We start from the raw sequence: 19,383 nt of genomic DNA on the forward strand, positions 1-19,383 counted from the left end.
GTCGTGTGAAATCTTGTTTGATTCGTCTCAATGAATACACTACAAAAATCAAACATTTTAAAATAATTTTTACTAATATGTCATTAAAGATATCTATACTAATATATTAGAAGGCATGTCTAACAACGTATGTGTGCCACATGACACGCCTATGTTATTCCATTAGAATTGTTCACTATGTACATATGTATGTCATGTCAACTGACAAAAGTTAATTGGCTTCCAACAAGATTTGAACCTATGACATCTTGCTATCATACATATTACAATTAGCATTTCAACCAACTTTTAATCATGTTTTAAATGTCCATATTATTATATTTGTACCTTAAATGTTGAGTTTTCTTATTATATCTTAATGCGAATGGAATAAAATGCATAAAATGCATATCAAGTTCGAAAAAGTACCACTCGGACAATATCCGGGCACAAATACTAGGTAATGGCATAAAACATGCATGACAAACGTGTGAAGGAGATATAGGAAAATCTTTTGGGGATTGAGGAAGTAACATGAATTTAGTTTCTCAATAGAAAATTATGATCAAACTATCAAATAAAGCATGTAATTTATTAAAAGTCAAATTATTACATTTATTTTATGAGAGAAAGTATATAAACTGATGGCTACCTAGTGTAATCATTTTTTTTAAACCTAGTGTAATCATATTGATAAAGTTTATAATGTATGATGACTGAAAAAGTACTATCAACTTATAAATAAAGTGTCTGACTCTAAAAACCTTTTTAACTACATAAATTAAAATTATTAGTGCATTTTTTAAGATTAGATGAAGTACACTGACAACTGGAGGGGGTAAGGAGAAATCTTTAAATGAGTTTCATGAATTCTGATCGCTAGACCTCATGATCTCAAGAATATGAGGTGAGAAGCGATGCCACTAATCCACCCCCTCAACTTCAAAACTATTAGTTCATTGTATACTATGAAATATAAGTATTTCACAATATTATACTTTTCTGATTTTAATTGTTACAATTTGACATTTATATTTGTTAATGTACAATTTTTACTATTAATACCTTTAATATTCTTATAATAAATATTATCAAAATTAAATATTAGATAAATATATATTAAAATAAATCAACAACTTTTTAAATGTTTTTTTTTCATACCTGTCAAAAATGTTAATTTTAATTTTTAGATATTAGTCTAAATTTAACGGCAAACATAAATGGTCCAAAACACAAATTGTACCGATTTTTAAAAAACGAGGAAGTATAATTTCAGGCACTGTTATTTTTCTTGCGGACTCGTATTGGCAATATAATTAGGCGTTATCTCATACTATTAGTCTTTATTACACCAACTGATCAAAAGTGCCCGTCTAGCTCAGTTGGTAGAGCGCAAGGCTCTTAACCTTGTGGTCGTGGGTTCGAGCCCCACGGTGGGCGTTATATTTTGCTATTTTTTCACAAATCACAAACATATACGTTTTTTTAGCTATGTGTTTTCACAAATCACAAACATATATGGTACTGGTTTTTATACGTATGATTTTACATATCAGCATTGAATAAATTCTAATTAGTAATAATCATAATCATTGGTGCAACATATGTATTGATATATATACTTCAAAATCAACAATGTAAATTAATAAAAATTCTTCATTGAAGAATAGTCGGCTGAAGTTGATAACAAGAAAGAGAAAAGGAGTTATTGTGAGATGTAACATCACAGGATCACTAGAGATGTAAATGGATCGGGTTCGGGGCGGGTGGAGCATCACCCGCTACCATCCGCACTACCCGATCCATCCATCACCTGGAAAAATCACCACCCGAATCCATCCATCCATTTACTTTCGGGTGAACGGATGGATCGGGTTATAATCGGGTGAAATTACCTCAAAATAATGCTAACCATAAAATTTCTAGAAAAATAAAGTTTCAACCGACAAAACCAGATCCACAACCACAATTCATATTAAGTTCAAAATCACAGTAATTCGCATACAAAAATTAGGAAATTAGGTTGGGCATTGGGCTTTTAGATTTGGACATTTAGCTGGGCCTTGAGGGCTGGGCCTTGAGGATTGGACCTAAAAAATATTTTTTTAAAATAAACGGGTGATGGGTCGGATTAACGAGTCGGCTGAAGTTGATAACAAGAAAGAGAAAAGGAGTTATTGTGAGATGTAACATCACAGGATCACTAGAGATGTAAATGGATCGGGTTCGGGGCGGGTGGAGCATCACCCGCTACCATCCGCACTACCCGATCCATCCATCACCTGGAAAAATCACCACCCGAATCCATCCATCCATTTACTTTCGGGTGAACGGATGGATCGGGTTATAATCGGGTGAAATTACCTCAAAATAATGCTAACCATAAAATTTCTAGAAAAATAAAGTTTCAACCGACAAAACCACAGATCCACAACCACAATTCATATTAAGTTCAAAATCACAGTAATTCGCATACAAAAATTAGGAAATTAGGTTGGGCATTGGGCTTTTAGATTTGGACATTTAGCTGGGCCTTGAGGGTTGGGCCTTGAGGATTGGACCTAAAAAATATTTTTTTAAAATAAACGGGTGATGGGTCGGATTAACGGGTCGGGTGATAGATGAAAATTGTCCACCCGTATCCGATCCATCACCCGCATCCGTTACTCCATCACCCGTTCACCATCTGTTTAAACCGGGTTTTTCACCCGTCCATTAAGACGGATGGACCGGGTGATCCACTGGATATTGCCATCTCGAAGGATCACCACTGTAAATTTGGCTGCAATATGACTGAAACTTCCTAGTTCCTAGTATGGAAGTTTTATGTACCAATATTTACATTGAATCTGTAGTTATTGTATTTGGTAAAAGGTCAAACAGATTCGATTCTATACCATAACATGTATATCATTTTATATCAGAAGCCCGTCTAGCTCAGTTGGTAGAGCGCAAGGCTCTTAACCTTGTGGTCGTGGGTTCGAGCCCCACGGTGGGCGTTTAAAAATTCACCTTTTTATTTTCACGCCACTTTTTTTTACTTTATCAGTCACTTAGTTCTAAACTTTTTATTCTCTAAGCTTGGCTCAACAATTGACAGTTCACTGAAACAGTTCAATCCAAGCTTCAGCTGAGAGCTTTATACTTAAAGCTTTTTGGAAAAATAAGTTCAAGTTAACTTAGCATGAAAATTTTCACCCAAAAAAAAAAAAAAACTTAGCATAAAAATTAAATTGTAATCATAAATATAACTGAAATTCTGAAAGACAATATATACATTAAAGTAGTATAAAAAAATTGCACCCTATGTCCTATGTGCTACAACAACTAAAATAACTCATGAGGTAAAATAAATTAGAGAAAGTGGAGATTTCAAGATATTTAATGGCCAATTTCCTATGAAGTTGTTTGTGCTTGTTTTTGAATTATACCAACAAACCTTGATCTCAACAATAATCCCTCCTTCATTCATAAGATCAGGCTGTGGATTAACTTCAATACTTGAAAACAAACCCAAACAAGTTAAATCTCTCACAACTTGCTTGCTTTCTTTGATGTTGTAGACATTCCCTACTTCAAGATTCTTACACAACTTCTTCATTTCATCAGGTAACTTACTAATACTAATAGTAGTATTATTCTTGCTCACTTCAATCCAAACTAATTTAGTAATATCACCTTCTACCACTTCACAAACCACTTCTTTTGTGTCCAAATCACCAAAACGTACCACTTTTGCACAAATATACCCCTCATCATGGTACCACTCTTCAACCCTTTGCTTAATTTTGTATAACATCCTTGCACTCAACTCGTCTTTGCCTTCAACTCGAATCATCTCCACCACTTCTTGGTGAGTCGACGGCGAAAACAGGCATGTTCGAGGGCTCTGCATCTCCATAGGGCTTTGCATTACCCCCATGTTGATGCATCTAAAAGAATCAGCTGGTTGCCATGTATTTTCAGTGAAGGAAATCTTGACACTAAGTGTGAGATCAGGATTATTTCTGTATTGTAAATTAACCTTCTCAAACATACCAGAACTAATAAAAAGTTGAAGCTCTTCATTAAGCTGTTCTTTTGTTAAATATTGGCCGGGTTTAATTAATGATGTGAAAGAACACATAAAGGGATCTTCTGCATTAAAGGTGATATTTTTGCGTTCATCATAATAGATTATGTCCGAGAGTTCATACTGGATCAAATCTTCATTGTATCCGACGTCGTCGTTAGGGAAGATATTGAGAATAAGTTGGCTGAAATCTAAGTTATTTCTGACATTGTTGTTGTGGTGGTGGTGGTTGTTGTTGGAGAAGAAATTTTGAAGTTGGCTGAACATGTTTCTTCAATTACTAAACTTTTAAGGAGTGAGTAAAATTTCTTCAGGAGATTTAAAGGAGCCACCAACGTATATTTATATATGGTAGATAGATTAGTAGGGTGTATTCAAACAAAATATAACTAGGAATTGTATTCGAATTCGAATTGGAAATTATTTGATAGGTTACTTGCAAATCCTAATGTTAGTAGAATCAGTATTTCCCTTGAGGCCTGGAACGTTTTTCTGATTGCTTTTTGGAAAACCAAGGAAATACTAAAAATAATATCTGCTATATATTGAAATTTCCGTAAGTTTTTTTTTTTTTTTCGGTGTAAAAGAGAGGGACTACAACAAACAGGAAGGAACTACTAAGAAACAAAAACAGAAACATCACATCACCAGCCCCCGGAGTATGCCTACACAGCAGCGGCACCCGTCAGGCCACCCCCCATCTGCCCAGGAACTAACCTAGGCCACCCAACTCCACTTAGGTCCTCCAATAAAACAGCATGAAGGTCCTTAAGGACCGCCTCCATCACTAGCATAGGTTGTTGAAGGTTAACGCCATGATTCGCAAGCCAGTCTGCGGCCTTATTTGCCTCTCTATAACAGTGGGAGACCTTAACTTCCCATTGATCACGTTTGATAAACGCTACGAATTTACGAATGAGGTGAATAAACGGAGATGTCGCCGGAGGCTCGTCCGTGAGCATACGTACCACCACTTCTGAATCCAACTCAACATGTACCTTTCGATGCCCCCCATCCCAAGCTATCACTAACCCTTTCAGCACCGCCATTAGTTCCGCCCGAGTACAAGAGCAATCACCACAATTAATGGCAAATATCTCGAATAACTCTCCTCGATGGCCGCGAATTAACCCACCCCCACCAGCTGGTCCGGGGTTTCCTTTCGCAGCTCCATCAGTATTGAGTTTGACCCAACCAACTCCCTCGTGACACCACTTCACTAAAGTTTCTACCCTCTGGGTAATCAAATTATGCTGCATGGGACACACTCTAGCCATAGCCAGTTCTACCTGTTTCACCCGAGCTAAAATGAAGCTCCTTTGGTCCACCGGAATGTTAGGGGAGGAGTTAAAAGCCCTCTCATTTCTCCACTTCCATAACCACCAACAAGCTATCGAGAACACTCGCTTCCAATCCTCATTATTCGACCCAAAACCCACCCCAAGTTGATTCGCCATCCACACCTTAATCGACCCTCTCCAGTGCGCATCTCCCAGAGGAACACCTAATTTACGCCAAACCAAAGTTGCTGTTGGGCAATCCCGAAGGATATGAGACGTATTTTCTTCTACCTCCCCACAAGCATAGCATCGGGGATCATCGGTAAGATGCCTAATAAACCTGTTGCTATTCGACATAATCCGATCTTGGTAACATAACCAAAGAAACATCTGAACCGGTTGAGGTATAGGCAGCTTCCAAATCCACTTCCAATGCTCATCACTACTCACATCATCTACCACACCTTGCTGGGCTATTTTCATGGCTGACCCAAGAAAAAATCCCCCAGATGGAGACCCATTCCAATAAATTTCATCAATCGCCTCCTCGTCCTCTATCAAAGCATGAGCAGCTATCTTCTTTAGAGCTTCTTGGGGTAGAAAGTTAGCAAACGTATCATACTTCCACCCCGTATTCGGGTCCCACATCTCACCTACAGTCACGTCTTGAATTGTGAGTGGAGGCTCGACAGTCGAAAGTTCAAGCAAAGGTTTATCAGTGGCCCACCTATGGTGCCAAAAGAAAGTTTTAGCTCCATTTTGCCACCGCCATATTTATCCCCTTACGCACAATATCTATGCTACTAATAATTCCTCTCCATGCATTAGAAGCGTTTGCCTTCTCCTTAAACATATCTATATCACATCTATTGTCACAATATTTCGCACGCATCAAACTTGACTATAAAGAAGTCGGCTCCGCTAACAAACGCCATCCCAACTTTGCTAAAAACGCTGCATTCGCTTGTCGCATTGATTTAATCCCAAGCCCCCATTCTTGCTTTGGCTTGTTCACATTGTCCCACGACACTAAGTGCACTTTTCTTTCACCTTCGAGTTCGCCCCATAAGAAATCTTTGTTGCGCCTATCAATTTCGTCGCAAGTAGACCTGGGAAGCTTGTCATTGATTTTGTCAACCAAATATTGATATTCTCTTTTGGACGTTCGCCCATTAATAGAACTCCAAGATACTTTCCAAAGTCCAGCGTGGCCTCCATACCAAGCTTCCTACACACTGCTTCCTGGACTTCCACATGGGTATTAGGAGAAAAATAAACTTTTGATTTCTCGATACTCACCTTACTCCCAGAAGCACCACAAAAATTGTCTAACCAAGCCATCATGAGTTCAGATTGCTCCTCCGAAGCCTCACTGAAAAGGATAAGATCATCCGCGAACGCCAGATGTGATATCGAAGGACCATTACGGCTTGCTCGCACCGGCTTCCACCCACCCAACTGAACCTCACGCTCAATCAAATGAGAAAGTCTCTCCATACATAACACATATAAGTAAGGGGACAAAGGGTCCCCTTGTCGAATTCCCCGAGAAGGATGAAAGAACTCCATAGGTTCACCATTCCATAAAATGCTCAACTTAGCCGATTCAATACAATTCATCACTACATCCACCATAGTCTGGGGAAGACAAATTTCTAGCAAAGTGTCTCGGATGAAACTCCATTTAAGGCGATCATATGCCTTTTCAAAATCTATCTTCACCATCATGGATCCTCTATTCCCTTGCTTACCCCTCATAGAATGCAGCATCTCCTGAACAATGATAACATTGTCCGTAATTTGCCTCTTCGGCACAAAGCTACATTGAGTCGGCGCAATAAGGGTCGAAAGCACAGGCTTAATATGGTTCACTATCACCTTAGTGACTAGCTTATAGACAATATTGCAAAGTCCTATAGGCCGAAATTGATTCGGCTTACTAGGAGAATCAACCTTAGAAATTAGCACCAAATAAGCATCATTCAGACCATCCGGGAAAGAGCAGCCCGAGAGAACATCACTTGCTAATTGCGTCACATTTGGTTGAACAAGGTTCCAGAAACGTTGGTAGAAGACCGGTTGAAACCCATCCGGACCCGACGCCTTAAAAGGTTGCATATCTTTTAGAGCCGCATAGACTTCACAAGGACTAAAAGGCCTAGCTAGCTTGTCACGATCATTAGCTGAAATTTCCGGAAAATAGTCCCTTGGAAGAGGACCATGTGATCTCAGCTCACGATCATCTTGAAACAACTTCCTCCAAAATGAAAGAACCATATCTTTTACTTGAGCAGCGTCCGTAACCCAGTTACCTTGCTCATCCAGAAGAGCATCAACTCTATTTCTCTTTCTTCGAATAATAGTGGAAAGATGAAAATAGCGAGTATTTCGGTCCCCCTCGCTAATAGCTTCAAGCCTTGATTTTTGAAACCACAACATTTCTTCATCATTGAGAACTACTTCCATTTCTTGACGAAGTTTTTCCTCCAATTTGAGGAGATGAGTGTGGCCCCCTTGAGCCAAACGTTTTTGGATACCCTCTAGTCGCGCCCAAAGCTCGGATTTCCTCCTAAAAATATTATAGAACTCATCTCTATTCCATGTCTGGATTTTCGAAGCAAAGGATTTCAAAAATGGAACAATCGGGGCCGACGACACCCAATTGGTCATGACAAACTCATGGAACTTTTCATGATTTAACCAAGTAGCTTGGAATCGGAAAGGTCTAACAGCTCTAGCCACGGGTGCAAAACCTGTCGTACTCATTAAAATAGGGCAAAACCTGTCTAACCAGCCCTCTATCGAGACGCGCTGATTTGAACGTTTCTTCAGAATTCCCTCAATACCAAGTATGCGCAGGGCCAGAAAAACCAAGGTCGATTAATTCGTTATTGGCAATCCAGTTGGCGAAATTTCTACATCTTCGCTGCATTTCAGAAGAATCAACACCATTCCGTTCACTCATACAAATTGTGTCATTGAAGTCTCCAGCTAGGAGCCAGGGCCCCTCATACGTTCTACGAATATTTTCAAGCTCAGCTTACAGCTCACGCTTCATAATACTATCAGGGCTAGCATAAACCGCCGAAAACAACCACGGTTCATCTCCAGTCTTCTTAATTTCCACCGTGAGATGTTGAGAATTCGACCCATAGGACGAAACACTAATCTCCTCAGCTTTCCAAAACATCCATATACCACCCGCAAAACCTTGGGCTTCCACTCTTTGTTTACCCGAAAAGCCAATTCGAGCACACACATTATCCTCCTGCTCACCACTTAGATGTGTCTCCACAACGACTAACATGGTAGGGCGATTAATTCTGACTAAATCCCTAATAATAGCGATCTTATTTCCCACTCCTTGGACGTTCCAAATTAAAATTTTAATAGACATATTAAACATAGGAAAATGAGGATACCTATCGTACTCCCGAAGAGGAATCCTAGGCATCATTGCAAGGAACAACTCCCTCAGCGCTCTCATTAGTCCATCTGTGATGAAAGGAAATCCCAGTGTCATCATTAAGAACGACACAGTGTTCTCCGGGGGTAGATAAGAGTTGAACTCCATCCAAACCCGATTTGCCAATGGATGAGTCACTATCATCGACGGGTCGTCGCTCTCCTGTTCTACAAAGATCTCTATTGCCGGAGGGATATGAGAGATCAGAGTGATTGGGAGGTTTTGGATCCCCGAGTCCGCCATTGATGTCTGGAATAGAAGGTTGAACACTCTTACCACACCCTAATTTAGCAACAACCTGCCCACCTACTGGAATGTTTTCCTTGCCCACAGCACGATGAGCAGATAATTTGCGAGAAGGGCCTTTCTTGAATTTCGGGATACGAGGGTGAGAAATTCTAGAGGCAGTTTCCAAATTAACGCGTAAGTTGTTTGACGCGCGTAGTCCTATTTTTTTCAACTCCTTATCTTTAGAATATAAAGATATATTTTCCAAAGATATTCCCATATTTTCCTTTCTCAAAATTTGCCTATCTATAACAACTTCCTTATCATTCGATATTGTTTCCATAGATGTCGCAGCCTCTGTAGCCCCACTTGATCCTAAGTTATTTGCCGCAACCATCCCCGGGGTATCCATCTCCTCCAAATTACCGACCCGCCCACTAACTTGCCCTAAATTAGTTACGTGGGTTTCCTTAGTAAATTCCTCACCTTGTTTCTCCTCTACTGTAATATCCATTGACTCATTTTCCTGCACTTCAAACCTCTATCCCACAGGGCCTTCACTATTTTGAACAGTAGCTGAAGATGAATTTTTCTGTTTAGGGAAATTCAAACTTCGTCCTGCTCCCCCAATTCCCCTCATAGGAGTGGCTTCTTTGCCTTTATTTTCAACAGTATTTTTGTTTGAGGATCTCCGGTTTGGCTTAGCTACCATCATCCATTCTCCATATTTGTTATGGACCTCAGGACCTTGACACTGAGCGACATTAGGAGCCTGGATGTGATCAGACTTCACACCATGGGCAATAGTTCCCGCATCTCTCAGTTCTGGAGCTTTCCCACAACTATCTTCCTTGTGCCCCAAGTGACCACGTTTAAAACAAATCATTCTCAGCCCTTCATATTGGATTCTCCATATTCTTCGATTGAGCTTGAATTTGGGGAGAAGGGGCTTCGCCAAATCCACTTCAATGCAGAATCGCACATATTGCCCTCGATCCATGGATTCAGTATTCCTATCAATTTTAATAACCTTCCCGATCTTTTCTCCAATTTTAAACAGAATTTGCTTATCAAAATATTCGACAAATAAATTAGGGATACGAACCCACGCCGTTAAATGTCTCATCAGGGCTTCATTCGCAATAAAGTTTGGAACCCATTTTCGAATAGTTAAATAACTATCTCCAATCATCCATGGCCCTTGAGTCATAACGAATTCATAATCTTCGTAACTAGTAAAACGAACCACATAGAAAGCATGTCCCACATCCGTAAGCGCAATATTTCCTTTAAGACTCCATTTAAATTTTAATCGGCGCATTAGCGCTTCATACCCCATTTTCTTATCAAATAATTTGATAATAATGGCATTCTTCCATGGACTGCGAATTCGTCTCTTGTCTTCCTTGGATAAAACAATGTTCGGGCAGCTTTCATCATCATTTTCATTATCTGACGTTCTATCCTCATCAGAGAAACAGTCATCTTCATCTTCTCCTCCTTCATACAAAGGGTTCACCGCCTTGCCATACGATTGAGCCATCTGGCTATACGATTTTCTAGCAGGAACCACAGGAGAAGGTTGAATTTCCATTTCCACATTCCCCTGAGAATCATCAATATGCCTTTTGAATTTCTTATTAGATCGCTGAAGAATGTCGTTCTCTTCACTCGATAAAGTTTTCTCTCGCTCACTAGAGAGAATTTCCCTCATCTTCACTCTTCTTTTTGTTTTGTTGAATGGGCTTTTGAAATTTCCGTAAGTTTTGTGCAAACTATTACTTCATTCGTTTCATAACTCGTTATACTTTCCATTGTGGGAGGTTTCACATTACTTGCTACACTTCTTTTTTGAGCAATAAATTGTCTCCTCTCACATAGGTCCCTTTTTCTTTTTACTCTCTACCTCTCTCTTCTCCAAAAATTGCCTAAGAGTCCGAATTGAAAAGTGTAACTTGTAATATAAAACGGAGGGAGTAATTCTAAGTTATCATGTTGAAGTACACTAGCTAAAATATTTCAAGTATGTTCATAAATCTCTATTGATCAAACTTTGCAATACTCAAACTCTCACCCCAATCAAATCCATGGTGTGCTTTGTTTTTCAGGAGGGATGGTGTTTGATGAATTCGGTCAATGTAATCTTGAAACTGACATAGATTTAAGCTCGTCTGATTATAATTGAATGTTCATTTTCTCCATGAAAAACTAGCAGCTAGTTAATAGGAAGGTCAAAATACTTCCAAATGCTAACATACTCAGTAATTTGATAATTTGAACTTCTGTTACCAACTATTATGACAGCCTTTAGAGAAACAAGTCAAGTCATTCCTTAATTCACATGGATAGTATACTAGCTAAATCTATTCTTTAGCATCGAGGTTAAGAAAAAAAACACAAACAAGTTGGGCTAATTTTGCATTGCATATATTACAATAAGCACAATACTTCTGTTTGATAGCTTCAGATTCACAAAAACATCCAATATAATTTCCTAGAAAATAGATATCATAAGCTACTGCTAACTTTTGAACAAGAGCTTTTACTGGGAGGCTTTCATTTTAGATATATCATCAAGCAGAAAACTTGTCTCAGCTGCATAATCAAGCGGGGCAACCGCTTTTACAGTTATCCTTTGCCTCTTCTCATTCATGTACTCGGTTTGCGCTACGCTTACTCGGAAAGTATGAGGCGCCCAAGTAGCTTCTTTTAGCTTCACTTGGTAGAGATTCTCTTCTCCTTCCTGGAGAATAACAAATAACACATTTATTAGACAAGTAATTAACAGACATGATAATTGGAAGTCAGTAAACATGTTTTAAAGTCTTTTGAATTACAAGGTAAACACACCTGTGATTTCAACTTGTCAAGCTCTTCAGCAGGGCACCCAATGATTCTCTCAGCTTGCTCATTGAATGTTGAAACCCATGCTTCACCACTTGCATCCGAGACTTTTGCTACCATAATGTATCTGAATTGCAAAAAGTAAAAGGTTAGGATCATCAAGGCTAAGAAAAAACTGAAAAGTTAACTGATTGTAAATAATCTCATATTCTGCTTTTGTCCTGACCTTAAGTTACATTCATCATCATTCTTCTGGCATCCTTCACACCAATATCCAGATCCAATAGCTTCAGTAACCTTTTTGTTGCATGTCTTACATGCCCGATACCACATTGCCTGATCAGGCTTAATCAAGCTGATGTATGCTTTCAAGTTGAAGAACACAGGCTGCCAGAACACAAAACAAATGAGATTCACATTTTTTTTCTACTTACTACAAGTCATTAGCATTAGAGTGATGGTCATTGTATTACCTTGTCATCGCCTAACGATGGGTTGCTTGTGATGTGTGAAATAGAAACTCTGTCGGAATACATAGACCTCCCTGCACTATTAGGTGAAGGGCTCATACCAGCGCCAACAGATGCCAGTGAAGCTTCTCTACCTTCAGAATCGTACCAAGACCTTAGTTTTTGTGATTCGGGTAAATCAGGATTTATTTTTAGTATACTTTTGCTTATTGCTGACAGTGATACACCTGCGATCAGGGACATATTCATATATTAGCTTATCATTTTATTCATTTAAGCCTTCTATATTAAACCGCTTTTGGGGAATCATACCCTGGAAATCTCCAACTTTAACAGACTTAATGGCAACTACAGGTGACTTATCAGCCATATCCAGCAATTCTTGGCCAATTGTAGTGGCATGCTCGTTCCACAAAGAAACTACCACAGTTTTCTTCCTGCAATTCAACAACTTGTTAGTTATTTGATGAACAAGAAGTGTTACTGTTACCAATAACTAGAGTAAAATTTTGCACTCACGATTCATCTGCAATAGTTATATCACGCTTTGGAATCATCTCATTGTTTATCTTCCTTCTGATACTCATAGTCGAGGACACACTCTGAACAACTCCAATTACATCTGCAAGGTAAAGCACAAGAAGCAATGGTTAGTAAACCCTTGCAGTTGCAGCCAACTGTTTCATTCAGTAAAGTTTGTGCATTTCCTACCTACAACATCCTTTCCATTTACATATAGGCCCAATTGATCAATCGGAACAAAGTTGAACTTTGGTTCAGGGATATATACTCCTTCATCACTGGCTTCCTCAACCATAGAGTACTCATTGAGAGTCATCTCATAGTCATTCTGTACTGTCTTGAACTGCTTATTAGCAACTTTAAGGGTTCCCTTTGAGATGTAATAAACCTTCCCCACTTGGAATCTGTCAAAGAACTTCCTTGCAGCTTCATTGAACATTGTCGCTTGTATTTGAGTACCCTAAATTCATGAAAGTATATAAGTATTAACTCAATTCAAAATAGAAACCCGAAAAGAAAAGGTTCTACTCGTAGTTTTTGCTTACATCTTCATCAGTAAGCTCAACATTAAACACATTCCCTTCTCCTCTCGCATTCCTATAGCTTCGCATATTCCCCTTGCTGGTAACTCGGACCTTAATGGTCCAGGTCCCTTGGTAAGGGTTCAATGAAGCTAGAGAGTGGACTCGTCGAGTCATAGCCATTCTTGCAGCAGGTGCCGCACTGCAACACAAACAAAGCACTGTTAAGCACTGGCCAGCCACCAAGCCAAAAACACACTATTAACATCGCTTAAACTAGGCAAAATCCATAATCAAATCATTGCAACAATTTCTATAACTACAATTTTCAGACACTACATAGTTCCAAAATCAGCAATTTCCAACTAATTGATGACCAATGACACTTCAAATATTGCAAACCTAATTACAAATTTTTTTTACACCTTATATAAAGAAGCAATGTAACTTACTTTCCCCGTTGCTCATGAATGATCTGAGCAGCCGATTTCGCAACCACATCCTGCCTAGGCTTAAACATAATACCCGATTCTTCCTTCTTAACCTCAGCTTCCACATTAACATCCTGCTTTGATTTTAAGACAACACCACAATCCTCATTTTTCACCTCAGTCTTAATCTCGGACTCAAGCGCAGGCGACACAGACTCACACTTCGTTACGAGCAGATACCTATCAACAATTCAGATATTGAATCAATAACCAATCTATACAATCACATAAGAGGTCAAATTATGCAAATGAGATAAATGTATTACTTCTCTGGTTTGTTCGGGATGTCATTGAGTGTGTAATCAAGTATCCGAATAAGACCCAAATTCTGAATGGATCCAGATGATACCATTTCTGAAAAACTTGATTGCAGAATACCCTTTAGCTTCTGTTTTCCATCACTGGCAGTAAACCTATAAATTTTTCAAGCAAAAGAGCTAAATCAATCACCTTAAACCCTACAAATTTCTATTGTGAAAACATAACCTAAAACCCTAATTAGTAATTACAGACTGTAACTAGATCATTTCATTCAAGTTACCAAAGTCACAATCAATCAAATAGAATAAAGAGTTAGATTTCATAAATATGACAAACTTAAAACCCTAATTTTATCAGATCTAAATAAGAAGCAGAAAAACCAAAACAATGCAAATCAAAAAATTATATCAACCCAGATCAAAGTAACTACCAAAACATCTAAAAGCAACTTAAAACTCAAAAATAAACAACAAAAAGTGAATTAAACAAAACCCCAACTCAAATAAGATGTATAATCAAACAATTAAAACAACGGAAATAAGAGAGAGGCTAACATGAAACGATTGCCGACAGATTTCAAATCAAGGACTTGAAGAACAAGATCTGGAAGATCAGCGGAAGAATCAGGAGATGGGTTTGCTATAATCTTTGAAATAGCATCTGGGCTCACTGTTTTAACCTCCATTTTTTTCTCTCTAACCTTTTTTTACTGTCTCTCTCTTGAAGAAAGGGGAAATCAGAAGAGGAATTAGGGTGATGAATGAGGAGAGAGAATGAGAGTTGAGAAATGTAGGAGTGAAGAATGATGAAAAGAGGAGGGTTGATTTAAGTATTTGAGGAATGTGGCGCCATTTTTGTTGCGCTCTTAAAGTTTTGGTCCTTCATTTGAATTTTGGAAGTCTTTTCACCGCCCAAATATTTGCTAGGTTATGGATTCTCCCGGAATCTTTGTTTTTGGCGCCTAAATTGATTTTGGGTTTCTTTTTGCTTTCCCCACTCCTAAAATATTTCTATTACTAGCACTATATTAATGCGATGCGTGCAATAATATAATGTGAAAGTATTGGGTCAGACCGTCTGACCCAATATTCTCGTCAGACGGGCTGAGCCCAGTACTATAATATACAGCAACGACGGCGGTCGAAGGATTCTCCGTCATTCCCACATAAAACCCACCACCACCACCACAACCACCACCACATTACAAAGCCTCATCCATCTCCACCGCCACCACCTCAGTTCTCGATGCGACACTCTTCACTCTCTTGCCGGGTGGAATAGTAGCAGCCACCACTGTAACTGGACTGGTATATCCTGTGACCCATCCACAAACAATGTGATTGCGATATCTCTGACTGAAAAGCAGCTCCAGGGAACAATCTCGAGTTTTCTTGGTAACCTGTCAAAACTTCAGGTTCTTGATCTAACCATTAATGCTTTTGTTGGTCAAATTCCTGCTGAACTTGGAAATTGTTCTGAACTCGTAGAACTTACCCTCTTTGATAATGCACTCTCTGGCAACATTCCACCTGAACTAGAAAACCTTCAAAACTTGCAATCACTAGACTTAGGGAACAACTTCCTCAATGGAAGCCTTAGGGTTGTATGATAATGAGCTAACGGGGACTGTGCGGAAGAGTGTTTATAAGGAATGAAGAAGAAGGAGAAAGTGAGAGAAAGCAGAGGTTAGTTTTCTTTTCAGTTGGACTTTGTTTTCTTTCAGTTGGACTTTTGTTTCTTTCAGTTGGACTTTGTTTTCTTTCAGTTGGACTTTCTGTTCTTTCAGTTGGACTTTGTTTTCTTTCAGTTGGACTTTGTTTTCTTTCAGTTGGACTAACTGAAACAAAATGAAGACTACCTGAAGAAAAATGAAGACTACCTGAAAAAGAATAAAGACCAACTGAAACCCAAGTAAGTCTAACTGAAGCACAAAAACCAACTGAAAAACAAAGAAGACTAACTGAAAACAAAATGAAGACTACCTGAAAAAAAATGAAGACTACCTGAAAAAAATTGGAACCACCTGAAAGTCGTCCGACCAAGATTATGGTCGGACGAGTCCGACACAATACGTTCTCTAATATAATAATGTTAATAGTAACATTAAAAAGTGTTAAAAACTAATTCAAGAGTGTAATATTTATGGTGAATGTTGATGAACATTATGGTTTTTTATTAGCATTGCTTTAGTGTAAAGAGTAATGTTTTCCATAAAGGACTATGTTGAAGTAGGATATGTTATCTTCTATTTGATGGATACTTTAACAACTCTCCTTTTAAACAATGATCTAGGCTATGTTATATATATATATATATATATCTAATATATATATATATATATATATATATATAATATATATATATATATATATATATATATATATATATATATATATATATTATAGGCGTATTTTTATGAGTAGTAGTTTAATTTAATTTCACTGGGTAATTGAGGTTTTTAGGCATACTATGACGAATAGTGCTTCAATAATAAAAACTAGTCTTATATGCACGTGATGCGTGCAAAATACGTATAAATTTAAAGTAATTGTTAATTACATCTAATAAATCGGGTATTTTAAATTGTTAAATTTAAAGTAATTGTAACGCGTCTATATAAAGCTAGTATAGATTAGTAGCATCATTCAACAAATAAGCCAAAAATATTAGAAAATGATGGCTTATATAATAGAGACTCTAAATAATATATTTGGTATCTATAATTCCTCAAACAAACAAAATCTCTATTATATGACAAAAATCACTAGACGCACTTGTTGCTACTAACTTATGAAGATGCCATTTCTAAATAATATAATTCTATTTGTCACTGTAAAAAAAACTTATATGGATTTGGTCCACACTAACTTAGTGTGGACCTAATGCTAATTCATGTAATTTATATAAACAAAATCACTATATAAAAAAATAGATATAAAAGATGAGTAGATAAAAACTGTAAAGTTTAACTATGTGGAAAAAAAAGTTACTATGTTACAAAATAAAAAATTTATCATAAAAAACTAATGTGAGAAAGAGTCACTATATTATATAAAAAAAAGTCATTGTGGTAGATATAAACTATATAATAGTATAACTTTAAGATTTTAAAAAGTGTCACTATGTTAAATAAAAGACTTTGACCCACAATAATATTATTGTAGACCAGGTTCACGCAAGATTATATTAACTCTTTACCATTAAACATGCCAAGTGTTCTAAGAGCAACTCCAATGGTTGCTTGGAGGTCCTAGCTTGCAATTTTCCAAAACTTAGAGCTAGTAGCTTTATTATTGGAGACAAATTTAGCTTGTTGCTTTGTGAAGGCAAGTAGCTCCACAAAGCTACTTGCTTTGTCAATTTCTTGTGGGCCCCATTTTCACTTTTCTCTTTCATATTTTACTTTTCAATACATGTGGGATCTACAAAAACTACAAGTAGTTGTAGTTTTCCAATGGGAGAGGTTGTAGCTTGAAAATGCTGTAGTTTGGAAAGCTGATGTGGCATACAAAGTTACAAATAGTTGTAGCTTGCCATTGTGGATGCTCTAACTAATCACAATTTCTTTTCATCAAAATGCATAATTCATAACTCCGGTTCATCCACTTTTCTATTTTATTTCTCTTTCCTATTTTGTTATTTTAATTGTCCATTTCATTTGGCACCACTAACACTGTTACTTTAATTAATTTTTCCAAGCTAATTGCACACTTACCTTTTCAAGTACAAAGTATCTTCTTCTTTTTCCCTTTATAGTTTCTATTCGGGCTTCTGTATTACTCCTAACAAAAATATTTCCACATGCAAACCCCACTTTTGAGTTTTCACACACACTTGTCGTACCTAGTTAAACATCATCAACAAAGTTAGATTTCAATCACTTTTCCTCTCACATATCTTATACTTCCTCCGTTTCTAAATAAGTGCAACATTTCTTGTTTTCACATTTGCCAATGCATTATTTTAACCATTAATAACTTTAATTATCAATAAGTAAAAATTATAAAAAGTTGATATTAAAAAAATTCACATTCAGACGAATCTAACAAGATCCCACATGGTTATGTTTTTCCTAAAATGTAAATCACCAAAACTAATTAAAGTTTAAACTGTGAATAGTAAACACTATGCAAATGTTGCACTTATTTAGAAACGGAGGAAGTATTTTGTAAAAAGCAGCCGCTCCCTTCCCCCTTTCTCTATTTTTCTCTCTAAACCCTAGTTTCCCTTACCATTTCTTCATCAGTTAGGGGGCTGCCATGGATGTTTTCATCCATGGTAAGCCCCTCTCCCTTTTTATTTTCAGTTTTTATTTTTGTTGAATAAATTAGTATTTCTTTATGGGATTTTTTTTGTACTCTCTGTTGTAGAGATCTCCTTCTCCCCTATGAGAGTTGTGAGTATGGTTTTTTTTTGTTTTTAGGTATGAGAATTTGTTCTTATTGGTTGAAGTTCGAGACTCAACATGAAGGTATTGGAATCTCGGATGCAGTAAACATGGCTCGATCAAGATTGTTCTTCCCAAACTATCTCAGAATGATAGACTTCATCATTAATAGCTGTTTGATTCAGCAAATACAAGGGGGTTGCGTTGTATTGCTCGATCTGGTTCATTGTAGTTTTTCGAAGACGAATTTGATTTAACCTTGTTTGATTGTATCTTGTTTTTCTTTAATATCTATTGTAGATGTCGTTTGACCTTCAATTAATGAAATTTCTCCTTCAAAAAAAAAGTTAGATTTCAATCAAAGTCCAAAAGTAAGTTATTATTCTACCACCGCCATCAACAACTTCTACAACCATCACTCTATCTCCTCCACCATGCAAAAAAAATCAAGCCAGAAGTACGTAACATCGGGATAAATAAAGCAAGCTAGCAGTATACTAACACCACGACCACCACCTTCCATCGCCATCGTGCGTCATACCCATGAATTTCCCCCTCTCTCTTCCCATTCTACCACCACTATCATCAACTCCCACGACCGACAGTCCGCCACTTTCTCTCCTCCCACCGTTGTCGCATGCTTCTTCCTTTAGTGCGCGAGTTCGAATTCTTCTTTAATGTAGATTTTCATTTCAATTTACTTACTCGGCGTCCCTATTCCCTAATTCCATCCATATTTCAACTATTTATTGAACATATCAAACATGAGAATTAAATTTGAAATTGTATTGTTGAAAACTTGTAATTGCTTTGCTTGCATTTGCTATTGTTATTGCTCACGAAATACCACCACCTTACAATA

The 19,383-nt window shown here is 37.5% G+C and overlaps 2 protein-coding genes and 2 non-coding genes across 4 annotated transcripts; 2 read left to right on the forward strand and 2 right to left on the reverse strand.

Moving 5' to 3' along the window:
- The first annotated feature begins 1,346 nt into the window (after positions 1-1,346).
- TRNAK-CUU (transfer RNA lysine (anticodon CUU)) lies at positions 1,347-1,419 on the forward strand. The gene has a single exon. It is a non-coding gene; the product is annotated as a tRNA-Lys (tRNA).
- Positions 1,420-2,905: 1,486 nt separating this feature from the next.
- On the forward strand, positions 2,906-2,978 carry TRNAK-CUU (transfer RNA lysine (anticodon CUU)). The gene has a single exon. It is a non-coding gene; the product is annotated as a tRNA-Lys (tRNA).
- A 6,588-nt stretch (positions 2,979-9,566) lies between these two features.
- On the reverse strand, positions 9,567-10,739 carry LOC125497684 (uncharacterized). Its single transcript, XM_048645341.1, has one exon. It carries the CDS (start codon positions 10,737-10,739, stop codon positions 9,567-9,569), a length of 1,173 nt encoding a protein of 390 aa, XP_048501298.1.
- Positions 10,740-11,430: 691 nt separating this feature from the next.
- Positions 11,431-15,022, reverse strand: LOC104907896 (replication protein A 70 kDa DNA-binding subunit B). Its single transcript, XM_010696920.4, has 11 exons — positions 14,689-15,022; positions 14,140-14,286; positions 13,835-14,053; positions 13,407-13,584; positions 13,051-13,321; positions 12,859-12,961; positions 12,652-12,776; positions 12,343-12,566; positions 12,096-12,256; positions 11,876-11,996; positions 11,431-11,768 (listed from the first exon to the last, which is right to left on the reverse strand). The coding sequence occupies exons 1-11, from the start codon at positions 14,817-14,819 to the stop codon at positions 11,568-11,570; spliced, it is 1,881 nt and encodes a 626-aa protein (XP_010695222.2). The 5' UTR covers positions 14,820-15,022; the 3' UTR covers positions 11,431-11,567.
- Between the last annotated feature and the right edge of the window lie 4,361 nt (positions 15,023-19,383).

The sequence above is a fragment of the Beta vulgaris genome, chromosome 5, assembly GCF_026745355.1.
Source record: "Beta vulgaris subsp. vulgaris cultivar EL10 chromosome 5, EL10.2, whole genome shotgun sequence".
Classification (NCBI taxonomy): domain Eukaryota; kingdom Viridiplantae; phylum Streptophyta; class Magnoliopsida; order Caryophyllales; family Amaranthaceae; genus Beta; species Beta vulgaris.